Below are 15,829 nucleotides of genomic sequence, written 5' to 3'. Positions count from 1 at the left end.
CCTTTTTTTCTCTCTCTCTCTTTCTCTCTCTCGTACAAAGTCTTGGTTTTTGTCGACAACGATATCAGCGACCTCTACATCAACACACATACAAAATGGCAGTTCACCATCTTTTATTTGTGTTACATGCGATGAAATTTCGATCATCGTTTACTTTCATTTGAAAAACCGTACATTTTTATTACAAAATTTCGTAATTTTTGAATTTTTTCTGGTGAATTTTGTGATTAGCTTGTTTAGGGATAATTCCGATTTCATTCGTTTCAAACTAAATGATTGGATAAAATTGATTTGTAATTCAAATTTCTTTGTTGTGACTGCTCAACAGTGGCAACACTATTCGCGACGACATTCACTAGTCGCACGCATGAAGTAAACGTCATAGCAGCAATACCACAAACATTTCTTTCCTATCCTGTCGCCGTAGTAAGAAGGTATGTTTTACAAAGTGGATCGCAAAATAATTTGAAAAAATTTCAATCATCCGATAGAATTTTCCGCAAATTTTCACATCAATCGATAGTTTAAACTATAACGAATCATTCCAATGGAATCGTTTTGTGTGTTAAATATAAAATCGGTGATTTTTTGGTGATTGAAAGTTTTTCCATAATTTGCCGTGTTGAATCCAGCACGGCCCCAACGAGTGACATAGTTCATGTGATTTGTTTTGTATTTTGTGAATTTAATAAGTGTTTAATTGTTATTTAATGCTAACGATAAATCTCTTTTTCTATTTGTTTTAGGATAATTCAACTCCCTGGAAAGGTAAGAATCTTATTTTATACCGAAAAAAATGATGCGAAAAGAAAAAAAAAGTTGTTCGCGTTGTGCGTTTCTAACCTCAAATTGTACAGCGTATCGGTTTATGTGATTGAATCGAAATCCACTGAGTTCACATTTGCACGTGCGACACGGAGAGTGAAATATATGTCGGAGTATCCTCTTTTTGCGGTAAACATGATGATAAACAACCATGCACCATACTTAATTGTATACCATGTGGAGAAACTTTACTCTTTTGTGTCTGAATACTTCGAAAAGAGGTGAAAAATATTTACACTCTCCGTGTGCACATGCAAAACACACTTCTACTTCACAATTATTTCCAAACGAAAAAAAAAAACAAATCGAAACCAAATTCAAAAACATTTTCACTGTTCTCGAAATAATCTGGTTTTGGATTTGTTGTCAATGCGATTTAATACACACGAGTAGACAGAAAAACATTGAAAACATTGTCGTTAAACTTATTCCATAACAGGTGTAATAGAAAAAGAAAAGGAAATGATTTGTGTTCGGAAATTGTGTGCTCTCACGCGAACGCATGAAGCTGAAGCGAAGAAGAAGATGAAAAATAATGTGAATGTGGAAACGTCAATACAATTTTCTGGTTATCGATAGACAATGATGTGACTTCTGATCAAAAAATTTTTTTTTGATTTCGTTGCTAGGTCTAGAATAACCACCAACCATGGGAGCCTATCGTTACATTCAAGAATTGTATCGGAAGAAACAATCCGATGTATTGCGTTACTTGTTGCGTATCCGTGTGTGGCAATACCGTCAGTTGACGAAATTGGTACGTTCACCACGTCCATCTCGTCCAGACAAAGCTCGCCGTTTGGGATTCAAGGCCAAGCAAGGCTTCGTCATCTACCGCATCCGTGTCCGTCGTGGTGGTCGCAAGCGTCCAGTACCAAAAGGATGCACATATGGCAAACCAAAGAGCCATGGTATCAACGAATTGAAACCATACCGTTGCTTGCAATCCGTTGCTGAGGTAAGCATCAACTATCACATTCGATTCTACAAAATGTTGCGCTAGTTTTGATGATGATAAACAGTTTAACCCTGAGTTTTACATTGAAGAATTAACTTTTGCCTTTCTTAGATGTCTGATTCTATCTAGCTACTCAATTTTTTTTTATCCTATTGAAATGTGCCATCCCATGTGCTTTTTTGTATACAAAACTAACATGTGCCCCCCTCGTTTCTTTTTTCTTATCTTTTCATTCAATTAGGAACGTGTCGGTCGTCGTTTCGGCGGTTTGAGAGTGTTGAACTCATACTGGGTTGCCCAAGATTCGTCATACAAATACTTCGAAGTGATCCTCGTTGATCCAGCCCACAACGCAATCCGTCGTGATCCAAAGATCAACTGGATCTGCAAAGCTGTCCAGAAACATCGTGAATTGCGTGGTCTTACATCGGCCGGCAAGAGCTCACGTGGTCTTGGCAAAGGATATCGTTACACCCAAACCATTGGTGGTTCACGTCGTGCTGCATGGCGCCGCCGAAACCGCCTCCACTTGCGTAGAAAGCGTTAAGTTAATCGTGTACGGTCACCACACTAAAATCATATTTGATGGCATCTTTCTGGCGTACACAATCTGTGTACTTGAATTTTATCGTCGAATCCTGATTTTTTAAGGGAAAAATAAAAATTTTCTAAAAATGAAGTTATACAAACAAAAAACGAACGATGTTTTATTTTTATTTATTTATTTTGAATTGATTTTATTTTATTTCATTTCTTTCAAAATTTTCTTCAAAAAAAAAATTGTACACAATGTGGAAAAGACTTATAAAATAATTCGAAGCAAGTCAAGTTCTTTATGAATGTGTGCTATTTTGATTTGTTCTTTTTTTTCACTTGTCTAAATGTTATCAGCTATCAATAGCAAATGGGTGGACAAACCCACTAGGCAAATCCCCATTCAACAGGTATCGAATCTTCATTAAATCAGCCTTTATGTTTCATGAGTGTAAAAACAATGACTAAGAATAAAGCAAAATGTGAGTGTGTTTCGCCATGAATGAACTGCCGCGATATCGGTGTAGTAATTTTTGTTCAATTTACTTGGGTTAAACGGTTATTTTAGCATTTCGGCGAAAGCGAATGATATTTCAGCTGTCAAAATATGCGAGAAGGTGCAGCAAATAACACAAAAATAGATGACTTTGACATTTTTTGCAATATTTTGTAAATAAAATGTTTTTTTTAATCTGAAATCTTTCTCTATGCGTATCCCTCTCTTTTTTACTTTCTTACTTGCTTTCTCTCAATGGAAGAAAGTCCAAGTCATATGCAATAAAAACAAAAAACACCCATGGTGCATTCATTCAATTTTCAAACGTTCTTTTTCTATAAGCACCTTTTCCTTCCCTCCACGATCCCCCTCAATGAGTTGACACAATTGTAGTTGATTTATTTTTTTTTTAACTTCGTTTGATTTTATTATATCTGAATATTTGAATGATAAATTAAAAGTTGCTTACAAATGTTTATATTTCGACAATTAAAATCCACATTTAACTACGCACAATCAACTCAAAAAAGACACAAAAGACCATCTAACGATGTATTCAATTTTTACGGAAATATTCACTTTTCGTTTTTAGTTTTAGCGTTTGTTTTTAAATGTGAATTATTCTTTTTGAAATATTCTCTTCATATTTTGTTTGTTTGTTTTTTTTTCTGTATTGCAGCTCCAAATTGAGCAGATAGAAAGATATCGATTGTTTTTCTTTCGTATGTAGCTAGTTTTTCTTTTACTGTTTTTTTTTCTCTCTCTCATGCTTTATTTTTATTTTTATTTTTTCTCTTTCTTCTTCTTCATCTTAATGCGGTACGGATGTTTTGTTGTGTTGTTTTTGTCTTCATTTTCATTTATTATTAATAATTTTCTTTATCCCTTGTTCATTTAGTAAATTATAATTTGTTTAAATGTTGTTGATGCTCTTTAATGCTGTGTAAATTGTATGAATTATAGTGAGCACCGCCTTCTTATTCAGATGTTTCGTCGTTGAAGATTTCATATGCATTTGACATTTGCAATTTCTGTAGAATGGAAAAGAGAGACAAAAAAAAATGGGAGATAAAATTGATGTTAGTGATGATGATATTGAAATCAAAATAGATACAGTGAGAGATGGCATGGTATCGTGTGTGGTTAGAACAGATTTAACTTACAGGTTTCACGTCTGGTTTCAATTTGGGCATTCGATTTTCAACATCATCTCCTGAGTTCGACGAACGTCTTGGCTTGTCTCGGTTCTCTCGATTATCTCGGTCATCGCGTGGTTGTGGTGGCCCTCGGTTATTATAATTTCTTGGCTGATTTCTCGATTGATTTCTATCATTTCTATCGTTTCTGTCATTTCTGTCATTTCTGTCACTTCTGAAATGCGCAAAATTCCAACCATGTTAATTTCGCCGTTGATTCAAGTTGACTTTCGTCACGTTTTTGGAGTGACACAACGCGCTATTTTGATGAGAGAGAGAGAGAGAGTGAAATGGCACATACCTTTGATGGTAATCACGATTGTAGTCCCGCTTGTTATCGCGATTATAATTATTACTTCTGTTATCTCTGTCGCCCCTGTCCCGGTTGTTGCGTCGATCTCGGTCATCTGTGAAAATGGAAAAGAAGAATGAAGGGATGACATTAGTTTTTTTCGTATTGAATCTTCGACCATTTGACCATTTCTTCGACTTTCGACTTCGGGTATGCCAGCAATCGACCGGCAAGAACCAATGCAAAATGTCAAAAAACCAACCATTTGGCCTTCTTCTATTATTACGATCTGGGCTGTATCTCTTGCGAGCAGGTGACGGTGGTCTTTGTGCTGCAGCATCATCTTCCGGTTTTCTAGTGCGCCAACTTATGATTTCTGGTTTTTCTTCTGGTTTCTTTTCCTCATTTCCCTCCGCCTCGTTACCCTCTTCCTCTTCAGGGTTTTCATCATCTGCTAGGAATATTTAAAGAAAAAAAGGAGTTGGCGTTAGCGATTGAACAAATATAAATGGATGAAAGTGTGTGAGTCTACTTTGTTTGGCAGCAGTGGCGGTTTCAGTGGCAGCAGCCTCTTCTTCATCAACGGCAGATTCTTCTGCTTCCCGTTTTTCTTGTTGTTCGCGCTTTTCTCTCTCTACACGTTCAACACGCTCCCGTTCCAATCGCTCTTCGATCTCACGATCTTTGGCGGCCGTATCGACTGGTTTGGCGCTGCCGAAAATTGCCGCTGATGGAACCGGGGTTGGTTTTGGTCGTTCTCGTTGTTCCTTTTCCTTTTCTGCCTCCGCCGCATCGCGTTCGTCAATTTGTAAATTGAATTCGGGCAACGGCAAAGTGCGCGGTTGCAATTTCAAACGTGGTCTTTCTTCGGCCAATGGTCGGTCTTCGTTACGATCAATTCGGCGTCCACCGCCGTATCGATCTCCACGGTCACCACGGTCACCACGATCACCACGGTCACCACGACGCATCGGTGGCGGTGAATCCATTTTTGGTCTATCTGAACGCCAATTGCCACCATTTTCAACACCACTAACTTCTCTGCGACGTCCTGCATCCTGACCATTGTCCTGGTTACGACCACGCCAATTGGTGTCCCGATTTTCCGATGACGAACCGAAATTATCGTATCGTCCCCGGTTACCTCGTTGTTTTTCTTGTTCATTTGACACATCGATACGAATCTTGCGATTTCGTAATTGCAAATCCGGTTGACTGACCGCCTCAATCAATCCCTCACGTTCGGAAAATTCAATGTAGCCAAAGCCTCGCATTCGGCCAGTGTCACCATCTTCACGTGGCAGCCGCACTGAGACCACCTCGTAATTCGTTACACTTTCAAAATATTCCTGTATATCATTCTCGTTCAGGTCATACGACAAATTCGAAATGTGGGCCAAAAATGGGGGATTTTGTGGAATTGTACTGTCATCTAGTACTCGTTGCGAACGCGGTGCAGTCGGTATGGAATAAGTTATGATTTTTGGTGGTGCATAATCATCATCTTCACATTCATTAGCCCATGATAAACTCTTGGTCACTAGCGATGAACCGGATGCGGCGCCACCATTTTCACTTAAAAAATCTTGCAAATTTAGGGTCTTTCCCTTTGCCTTTTTTCCTTTCTTGCCTGCAACACAGAGAGCGGGAGAAAAGAAACGAAAGAGAAATCAGAAAATGTGCTTTTCATTTAGATTGACTGGTTGATTCATTCTGGGGCGGAAATTCATCGATACACAAACAACATGAGACACAAACAATTCATGACGAAATACAATTAAATGAGAGACGAAACAGTTGAGCAACGATGATTCAGTTAATGTGTGTGTTAATGGGACATAGAAAATGAGTCGAAAGTCCTTCAGAAATCGTGATTTCAATCGTGTGGAAATGCTCTCGGTCGGATATTATAAATCGGTGTTGTAACCTCACAAAATTTGTTGACTCAAATTCACTGAAATCGAGACAAACCGAAAATCGGTTCATTGTTACCATTTATGCATAAATTCGGCATATTGATCGGATTGAGACGAGCCATGGTTGTAGTTTTTGATTCATACGGCATTTGATTGGAATGCATTTCATGTTTTTTGTCCCGTAAGCCACATTAAATGAATTCAGCCACGCGGTACATTGGTGATATGCTGCGTGACAAAACGCAGCTAATGTGGTTTATACACACGGTGTGTGAGAGTGAGAGAGAAGGAGAGAGCGAACGAGCGAATGAACCAAAAATGAAATAATTGTCCGGAACACTTTTGCAAGCAAAAGTTCCATTTTCACAGCAAATCGATCCAAATTCTACCTTTATCCATTGATGCTACGTTAATTTTATTGACAATTTATGTGAAACACAATGAATGTAAACAGAAATTCACGAAATTAAAATAAATTAAATGAATTGAAACCAATTTTCTTGATAACTAACCTGACATCGCCATATTGAAGAAGTAAAATACCAACTGTTAAACGTCAAAATGTAGTCATTTCGCATTAGTCATTTGTGGGCACGTGAACTCGCCCGAGACACAGTGCGGCGAACATTTGTGGGGTTTTTTCCCTTTCCCATTCGCATACTTACTCGTCGCGAGAGGCGGGAGATCCGCCGTTGAACCGTTTTCCAATTTCCGATTGCATTCCAAGTACGAACGAACGAAAGAACGGCGAATTAAAATCAAACAATAAAAACAGCAGTTGGATTTTGTTTTTTTGGTGTTTTTACAATCTACTTTATTGAACTTATTTTTTGTGTGTATTGTGAAAACTTAAATGTTATGGGTTAAATTGCCAATTAATAACTAAAAATCTACTTTAACAATCAAAGTTTTTTTTTCATTTGTTCGTTTTAATATTTTATGAATATCTTTTATGGATTAATAGAAAAAAAAACGGAAGGATCAATGAAAATGTTTATTCTTAGCCAATTTTATCAAAATATTGTGAAATATAATTTAGAGAAATAATTATTAATTCATTTTATTGATTATATTTTTGTTTTGTTTTGTCACTTAAATGGAAGTTCTTAAATATTCTTATGATCTCGGAATACGGTAGGCTTAATGAATACATCGATGCGATGGTGAACTTAAACTACAGCCAATTTCATGACACGCTTCGTCCATTTTTGAATCTGTCTGTCTATTTCAAGGTCCTGGATGGTCAATTGTGTATTTCGTTCTTCGAGTTCTTGGTGTTCATCGAAGAGGGCCTCTTCTTTGCCTTTACGATTAAGACGCGAGCGACGTGATGCTTCATTGTTCTTGATGCGCATCTGGTAGTACTTGAGATCGGCTGAGCTAAGTCGCTTGATTTCTGATGGTGACAGAATGGTTGGCTCGGTTTTTGGTGGTCGTCCACGTGAACGTTTTGGTTGAACTTCCGAAAAATCGAGGGTACGTGTGGCTGCACGTCGTTTTGTTGCACGTACGGCTCGAACTGGTATTGGTGTCGGTTTGGTTTCAATTTCGTCATCCACTTCATCGTTGCATTCGGTGTGGTGTTTATTCTGTGGTGATGCAACTGGAGTCGGCAAAATCTGTTCAATTTTTGCTATTGAAACTTGTTCCTCGACATTTTCTTTGGAAGTATTTATCTCAACCATCTCGACGGTTTGTGGAATTTCCTGCAATAGATGAAGAAAAAAAATGGAATAAAAACACGAAAAAAAATATTTGCTAAAATTCGTTGAAAAGGAATCGTGAAATTGAACACAAAAGTTAAATTTGAAAAAAAAGCTCAAAAATTATTTACAAATTTGAATAGATCGCGGCGCACAACAACTGCTAGAACCATTTGTATGTGTTGTCTTGTCTGAATACAACCGAAGAATGAACTGAACGCCCGACGATGTGAACATTTATGTTACGCTACTTCACTCTCACTGATTCATGTCCGAACATGTAGCAATACGGTAATCATATTGTGAAATTCATGAATGACACTACACTTAGCGGAAAGGAAGATTCCAACTATTCCATTGTGCTTTCATGCGTCCGGACACAAAATAAATAGACAAACGAAATGATGTAATGCAATGCATTTTTTACTTACATTGTCTGCATCGATGAAATTAATTAAGTCAAATTTTCCCTCGCATTCCTTCTCCAAGATTTCGTTAATAAGTTGCGGCGTGGAGATGACCGCCGGTGTTGTAGTGTTGTTAATTGGGACTGGTTCCTCAATGATATAGTTATTGTTGCCATTCGGTAAGACTGTACCCATCTTAATTTTAAGGTGTATTTGTGGTTGATTCAATGTTCTTCTGGCCAATAAATTTGCTCGCGCTTTGTGCACTGGTTTCTCATTCATGTTTATATCATACGTATCATTGTTCCTAATTTCATCTTTGATTGCCATTTGGGGTATTTGACGTTCGCTGAACATCAAATCGTTTCCCACAATTGGCGTTACTTCCTCCATAATCATATCGTCTTCGTTATCATCAAAGTAACCATTACTCGTTGAGTTATAGTTTTGTTCGTAGGCAAGCGTTTCAATTTCACGATGGAAAGCCATTGGGCCCGCATATAAATAGTCTTGAGAATTTTTCATTGGTTGTTGTAATCGTTCATCGACAAAATCAAATGATTTCTCTGTTTCGATCATATCGTCGGAATTATTTAGGAAAATGTTGGCTGAACAATCGGCGTCGTCGTTCGATGAAAATGATTGAACTGAATTTGGTGGTGAATTAAAAATGGTCGGCAATGCAATTGCCGACTCATCGAACGCGAAATCATCGTCTTTACTTATGTTTAAGTGATCATGTGAAGAGTCAATCCATGTACTTATGTGGTCCTTCATACCAAGTTCTGGGTCTGAGAAAAATGAAAGAAAATAAAACGCACAAAACATTAGATATGCCGTGAGAATTTCCAAAAAGTCAAGAAAAAAAAAACATCATATTAGGCATAAAGAAGATTTTTGGTACATTGCTTTTCCAAGAGATCATTTCAGGCATACAAAATGGAAATTTCAAAGAAAAATCGAAAAAAATTAACGTTTGAAATCTTTGAAAAGTTGATAAAATTTCTTATCGCACTACTTTTAGAGGAAGGACGATGAGTGGTGATAGCGAAAATCATCGTAATACATTTTTTTTATTGAATTTCACAATAATTACATCATATTGTGAAATACCTGCGATTCATCATATCGGCGCTAGAGATCTTTTTTTCACATAATTGACGTAAAACATGCGTGTCAAACTGATTTTTCAGCGATTAAATTCCATTAAACAATGAATTTGATACAAAAAAGTCGATTTTTTGTTTATTCAAATGCATAGGCGCTTAAAAGGCCAAAGGTTACCAGCCATTTTTTTTCGTTCGCTCTTGTGACAACGTAATTTCTTGTTTGTTTCAATATAAAAAAAAATGATTCACTACCGACTCGGTATTTATCAATGTGTGATTTAATTTTATCTGGTGCTCGATATGCACGAGCACGTTGAGTTAATTAAGTCAATGTTATCGTTGCATGTTCAATAGCTTTCGAACAGGAAAGCCATGCAGTCATAAATGCGAACGAAAAAAAAAATCTGTCTTTTTTCATTGTTTGTTTTTCGTTTTTGTTTCACATTGGAAAGGATTTGAATACGTTATAGAAACGTTTTCAATCGTATACAATGCATCGAGGGATCATCTTAGGCATATCTTAATTAAAGTAATTTAATAATTAGCGTAATTACTAATTTTACTTTAACTATCTTTAAAACAGACTATAAAAAATTAAAGTTTTTGACGAAAAAAACAAATCCAAGTTATTTTTGGATTGTTTAAATGGTTTTGATTGTTTGGTTTGATTTTCTGAGGCAATATAATCATTTCATTGGAAGCGTTGAATGAGTCATCATCATTGATGTATTCATCGGTGGCAAGTGTTTTGTTACTTTCAAAAAGTTTGTGTTTGGGCAACGATGCTAACAAAACAAACGGGTCATTTTCTTTTGTTTACAATACTTCATTGTTTTTGTTTTAAAGTCATAAGGGCACCAAAAAAAATATATCTGAAAATTCATATAAATTGCATAGATTCCTATTGATATAATCAAAATAAAATTTGTTTCTATCATAACTTATATAGTTATCATGCATCATATAAACTAGCTGAACGAAACGCCAAAAAATGTTAGTGATTCTTTTAAAAGAATCGAAAAAACAAAATCGTGATCTGATTTGCGGGAAATAACAAATCAAATCCGATTTTGTGAATCAAAACAAAAAAAAAGATTAGAGAAAAAACATATTTGTTGAAAAAAGACCTTTTTCGGCCGTTGTTTGGTTCCACCCGCTGCTCAACGTCATTTGTAGATCATTTGTTGGTGGAATTCCAATGTTTTGTTTTCTTGAGTTAGCGTTTGTATGCCCTTTGTGTGGTGTGTTAGTTCTGAAAATACCGTTGAATTGTTGGCTGACGAGATACGTCTTAACTCGCGCACGGTCAACACAAGAATACGCTCTCTCTGCGAGCGAAGATGTATATAAAGCGAAACGGTGTGCATGTGTTGGTGTCGCGTTCGACACACTCGACGGCACATGTGTGTGCAACTGTGCGTAAGCGTGAGCAACCTGTAACATATAGTTGTCTTTGTTTTGCTTACACGATACATAGACCAATTTTTTTTTAGAGTGACGGGGAACCAACAATGTAGCTACATACATATCTGAATCATAGCAATAGATTGATATTTCATGTCGATTCATGTTTTCAACAGTGAATAGGCCCTAACGCAATACAACAAATATTTCTTTCGCGCGAAAATGATAATTTAATCTATATTTTCGTCGAAATCCATCGATTCAAATTGAAACATTTAACCTTTATTTTGATGATTTGCATTTCGATGATGATAATGAATCTCTTGTTTGGCAATGTGAAATAAAATATGCAGAGGATTTCGATGTGTTTATTTTTCAGTTCAATTCTGGGGGAATACCCATCATAAGAAGGCAAATTTGTTTTTCTGTGAGATTTCACTTACCGATTATTGGTGTCATTAACTCATCAAACCCAATCATACTGTTTTGGATCGCAGTATTGTTGTGTGCATCCAAAAACGAGTCCATCGTTTTCGTCATTGTGTATGATGCTGGTGTTGTTGTTGTTGTTGGCGGCGGTAAACTCACTGAATTTGCTTCCGAAAGAAGGCGATCGGTTCTTATCCAATTTTGTGTTTGATACAATCCAATATTCGTTGCTGGCGTTTGAATAAACGTTTGTTCTTCGTTTTGATAGCGATAGTTGCTCGTATTTGTTAGCGAAAAGTTGACTAATAGCCCATGAGGTTGGGATGGCTCCGTTGGTGGCAAACATTTTGAACGGGACTGTTTATTTGCCAATGCACAAAAATAAACAAAATCGAAAGAAAGAAAATATGATGGAATTAGCATTTTCTTGACAATGAAACATAAAACATTCAACTGATTGGGATGCTTAAAATAACGATAACCTAGCTATAGCTAACTTATGCTGAGGTGTTTTGTTTGTTTTTTTAGTACTCTAAAAATTTACCGTTATGAAAATCATTTCTATACAATTTCTAACAATTTCTTTTGTTTTGTAAGTCAAACTATTTGTGGTCGCTGGCAAAGTTCTAATCACACAGAGACAATCAAATTGAATGCTGTTGATGGTGGTTATCGTTTTCCAAATTCTCATTTCAGGATACACATGCAAGTGTTTTCCAAATATCTGCTCTCGGAAAAAATATTTTTTTCTACTCCGTTTTCTTTTGTTAATGCAAACGTTCGTCTCTTTTTCTGTCTATTTTTTTTTTGAATTTGCCATTTTCCCTCTTCCGTGGAAGATGAACAGCAGCAAAGTTTCGGTTATTGTTTTTTTTATTGATTTTTGAAAAACACTGACACAAAAAATGATTGTCTATTGATTTATTTGAATTGAAAAAAAAAACACACTGTCTTGTATTCAGCAGAAGAACTAAATGTTCTTAATTTTCACATATATTTCAAAGTGTTTGATTGCAAACAAAAAAAAATCGTTTTTGTTCAAGTTCATTCAGTTCGGGGCAAAACTATCGATAGAATGGAATCAATTCTGAGTTCTCATTCAAATACGAAAAAATAGAGAGAAAATAATTATGCTGGAAATAGATAATTGGTTGATTCAGAAAAAAAAGATGTTGGAAAAAAATGGGTTTCATTAGATTTGAGTTGATTAGATTTGATTTGATTAGATTTGAGTTGATGATTAATTTGTATATTCTAAAGAATGGCATCGATTCGATGGGCAGAGATGGTTTTGCCACAAAGTGGACAATTGAACATAAGATACAACTGTCGGTTCGATTTCTCTCTTTTTTTTACGGATTTTAATTAACCCACACACAAGTTTTTCTGCTTAAAAACTACGGATACTTACATATAATTCTCCGTTTAGTTCGTAGGTAATTTTTAAAGCTTTAAAAAGCTCGCAAAAAATAAGAAGTCGGGCACCGTTGCCTCAACCTGTAAAAACAAACACACAAAACACAAAATCAGTGAGAGAAAAAAATTGTCGTCATTTCAAATGATTATACACTAACTAAATTTATTCGTTCTGATTGTTCGATTCGAATTTTTTGACGGTAATCTATTCGGAGAGATACGAATTTTTTGCTGATGTCGTCGCAAAAAAATGTGACTATGAACAAAATGTGTTATTTGATTTCAGTCCAAATGCCGCTGTATCAATATGATAAACCGGAACGCTATTTCAATTCGTTGAAGATTCTGAAATTATCTGTTTTTCTTGGCTCGTTGTTCAAAACGAGGTTTTTCCAAGAAGCGCCGTTTCACCGAAGCGATTTTACAGGCAAATTCATGTCATAACATGTTTATACGATTTTTCTCCTCTTTGGCAAATGTTCTGCTTCGAATACCCTACAAACGTACAAGTACAGCGCCAACACATACACACACACCAGAAGAAAAAAAGAAAGAAAAAACGCGAACAATAGATGGATAGAAGAATTCACTATAGTCAGCATGACTACACAGATTTAGCGATGCGAGTGTGTGTGTGTGTGTGTGTGTATGTGAATAACTGAAGTAGGGGGATTCGTTGTGAAATTCACGTGATTCGTTGTGAAATTCATTTTTTTCGGCCAAACAATGTATTAAACACTGCAATTAAAACGTGATTCCCATAAAATTCGACACAAATTAACGCATTAGAACAAAATCAAATCGAAAACATGAATTTTTCGGTGAATTCTTTAATCGTTTTTCTTTTTCAGCGAAAAATTCGAATGAAGAAATTTTTTTTGTATATGTACAACAACAACAAAAAAACACTGAGTGAATAGAATTTAAGAAGACACAAATAGAGAACTTCTGAAGAATTTTAATGCTTACGTACTTTGATCGCTTGGTAATAGCACGAAAAAACTAAATCGCACACAAAAAGCCGCGATTCAATTAGCGCTCCAAGGAATATGTAGCACACACACAATATATAGCTCGGTGATGAAATTACGATTGACAACACCCGTATTCGCGTGAAATGTACTCTTCTCGAGTGTTTCTTATTTTCGTCTGCAAGTGATTTTCACTTTCTCGGTGTGAACACTTTGATATTATTGAAATTTTATTTAGTTTGCAGCTTGCTTTTACGAGCACAACTGTTCAATTCAACAATGAATTTATAACTCAAACGAATGATTTTGTGTTGTAACTTTTCGGCACACGACCTAGCACATTCACCGCTTTGGCTCAGCACAGCACATAAAAATACATGCGCACACAGATGGTTCAACAAGTACACAAAAACACATTCCAATTCAGTTGAAACGAATCGCGAGCGTCATCACGTCATTTTGAGCCAATCACGAGTCGAGTTTGCGATTACGTGTATCAACATAGTCATGCATGTGTATGGTATATTGTGTTGTCTATTTGAGAACGCACATTTTCCATGTGTTCAGCGTTTGTTTATTGTACGTCTCGGTCAGATGTGCGGTGTTTATTGTTGTATTTGTACCGATTTTATTGGCGATGAATCATCCGTTTTCCGAGAAATTGTTTTGTTCTCCCCGCTTCACACCGAACATCGATTGTGTGTGATATATAACCGTTTCATTTGTTGTCTTGTTCACTGGTCGCTTTCAATAGCGAGACCACTGTTCCATCCGAAAATTTCATTTCAATTTGGATTTAACTCTATTTTTGGTTTTTCTTTGTTTCGCGTCGTCTCACCGAAGCAAGTAGCAAAAGCCAACAAACAAAAAATAAAACTTTCTATCCAATGTACGTGTTAAGTTACATGTTCGCCTAGTATTTTGGTCATTCGATGAATGCCATCAAACTTACCACTCATCATGACTGACATGGTGTTCCACATATTTCTCAGTACAGTAGTTGTTGTTCTCGTATTACCACAAACAAAATGATTCGAATGCCAACGAAAGTTCTTTTTATTATTCAAATGTTTGCGCATAAAAACACCACTTTTCAAATTAACACCATGCAAATGTCCGTACATCTGATGCTTTTTCTTTAGCAATCGCAATTTAAATGAGTACATCAAGTCACCGATTCGATCACAAATAATCGCACAATAAATTGATACAGTCCACAAAATAACTTGAACACACGCACAAATAACCGACTGAATTGATGATGGATAGGAAATGATAGGTTCTGCACAATGTTGCATAGTGTTTTTCGATGAAATTTCACTTGATCCCACAAGTCTGTTTATTGTTTATGATTAAATCGTCAATTGTATGCGTTTGTGATGTCACTCAAATCGACAATCACTTTAGTTTTCTTATTTGATTCAAGAAGCACTAGACTATTTGCTCAACTCACAATTTTTCTTATTTACTGTTTTGATAAGTTTTTTTTTTCGACGCTTTTAATACACGTCAATGTTACAATTACACAATTTCGTAATAGGGCGCTCTCAGTTTTTACCCTTTTTTCAATACAAGACTTCAATGAAATTTAAGATGAGATTCTCTTAAAATAGAATTAACAGTGTTCAGTGAACGGATATTCCCAATTCGCCATTTATAATGATTATCTGAATCGAATGCAATTCGAAAATTATTATTTTTTATATTCGTGTGTTTTCACTAAACGATTTAACTGCACACAACCGTTACAATATTCGTTGATTTAAATCTTATCAGAATTTTGAAATAATCTGGATAAATGATATACAATGTTATCAATTTACTTCTCTAATTATTGAGATTGAGATATATGTAATTTGCCCAAAAAAATATTACAACTTTGATTCACAAATTCAAATTTAATTTTCAATTTCGCTCAATGAACTCAAGATATTACACGATTCGGTTTGCTGTTAGTATAAGACTGTCCTACAGCTGGCTAACACTTGTGTCATGTGCTGTGCTGTTTTGGCTGATGCAATAACAAACACGGTTTCATCAAACATGTATGTGCCTGTTCAAATTGAACTTTCCGCTATGTGTTCCAGAACGTTCGAATCAAAGCGTCTTCAAAATATAAACATTTCAATGGGAACACAGTGGATATTTTGTTTTGTCTCCATCTCTGTTATAA

At 35.9% G+C, this 15,829-nt stretch overlaps 3 protein-coding genes across 16 annotated transcripts; 1 reads left to right on the top strand and 2 right to left on the bottom strand.

The window, feature by feature from the left end:
- The first annotated feature begins 317 nt into the window (after window positions 1-317).
- Window positions 318-2,492, top strand: LOC129578888 (60S ribosomal protein L15). The gene is made up of 4 exons (XM_055468142.1): window positions 318-434; window positions 747-768; window positions 1,455-1,783; window positions 2,025-2,492. The coding sequence occupies exons 3-4, from the start codon at window positions 1,475-1,477 to the stop codon at window positions 2,328-2,330; spliced, it is 615 nt and encodes a 204-aa protein (XP_055324117.1). The 5' UTR covers window positions 318-434; window positions 747-768; window positions 1,455-1,474; the 3' UTR covers window positions 2,331-2,492.
- Window positions 2,493-3,210: 718 nt separating this feature from the next.
- Window positions 3,211-6,818, bottom strand: LOC129578883 (eukaryotic translation initiation factor 4B-like). 10 transcript variants are annotated; one of them, XM_055468119.1, is made up of 6 exons: window positions 6,730-6,818; window positions 4,834-5,931; window positions 4,564-4,755; window positions 4,311-4,416; window positions 3,977-4,184; window positions 3,211-3,844 (listed from the first exon to the last, which is right to left on the bottom strand). In XM_055468119.1, the coding sequence occupies exons 1-6, from the start codon at window positions 6,740-6,742 to the stop codon at window positions 3,791-3,793; spliced, it is 1,671 nt and encodes a 556-aa protein (XP_055324094.1). In that variant the 5' UTR covers window positions 6,743-6,818; the 3' UTR covers window positions 3,211-3,790. The 10 variants fall into 10 exon arrangements, with proteins under 10 accessions (XP_055324094.1, XP_055324098.1, XP_055324099.1 ...); XM_055468123.1 differs by having other exon boundaries at window positions 3,977-4,175; XM_055468124.1 differs by having other exon boundaries at window positions 4,588-4,755.
- Window positions 6,819-7,000: 182 nt separating this feature from the next.
- Window positions 7,001-15,702, bottom strand: LOC129578882 (uncharacterized). 5 transcript variants are annotated; one of them, XM_055468112.1, is made up of 5 exons: window positions 13,659-15,702; window positions 11,814-12,766; window positions 11,284-11,626; window positions 8,352-9,118; window positions 7,001-7,923 (listed from the first exon to the last, which is right to left on the bottom strand). In XM_055468112.1, exons 2-5 carry the CDS (start codon window positions 11,958-11,960, stop codon window positions 7,387-7,389), a joined length of 1,794 nt encoding a protein of 597 aa, XP_055324087.1. In that variant the 5' UTR covers window positions 11,961-12,766; window positions 13,659-15,702; the 3' UTR covers window positions 7,001-7,386. The 5 variants fall into 5 exon arrangements, with proteins under 5 accessions (XP_055324087.1, XP_055324090.1, XP_055324091.1 ...); XM_055468115.1 differs by having other exon boundaries at window positions 12,681-12,766; XM_055468116.1 differs by having other exon boundaries at window positions 12,681-12,766; window positions 14,609-15,647.
- Between the last annotated feature and the right edge of the window lie 127 nt (window positions 15,703-15,829).

Source organism: Sitodiplosis mosellana, unplaced genomic scaffold, assembly GCF_009176505.1.
Source record: "Sitodiplosis mosellana isolate CC-2019 unplaced genomic scaffold, AAFC_SMos_1.0 Smas_scaffold_6226, whole genome shotgun sequence".
Lineage (NCBI taxonomy): Eukaryota > Metazoa > Arthropoda > Insecta > Diptera > Cecidomyiidae > Sitodiplosis > Sitodiplosis mosellana.
This window is presented reverse-complemented; position numbering and strand designations above follow the sequence as displayed.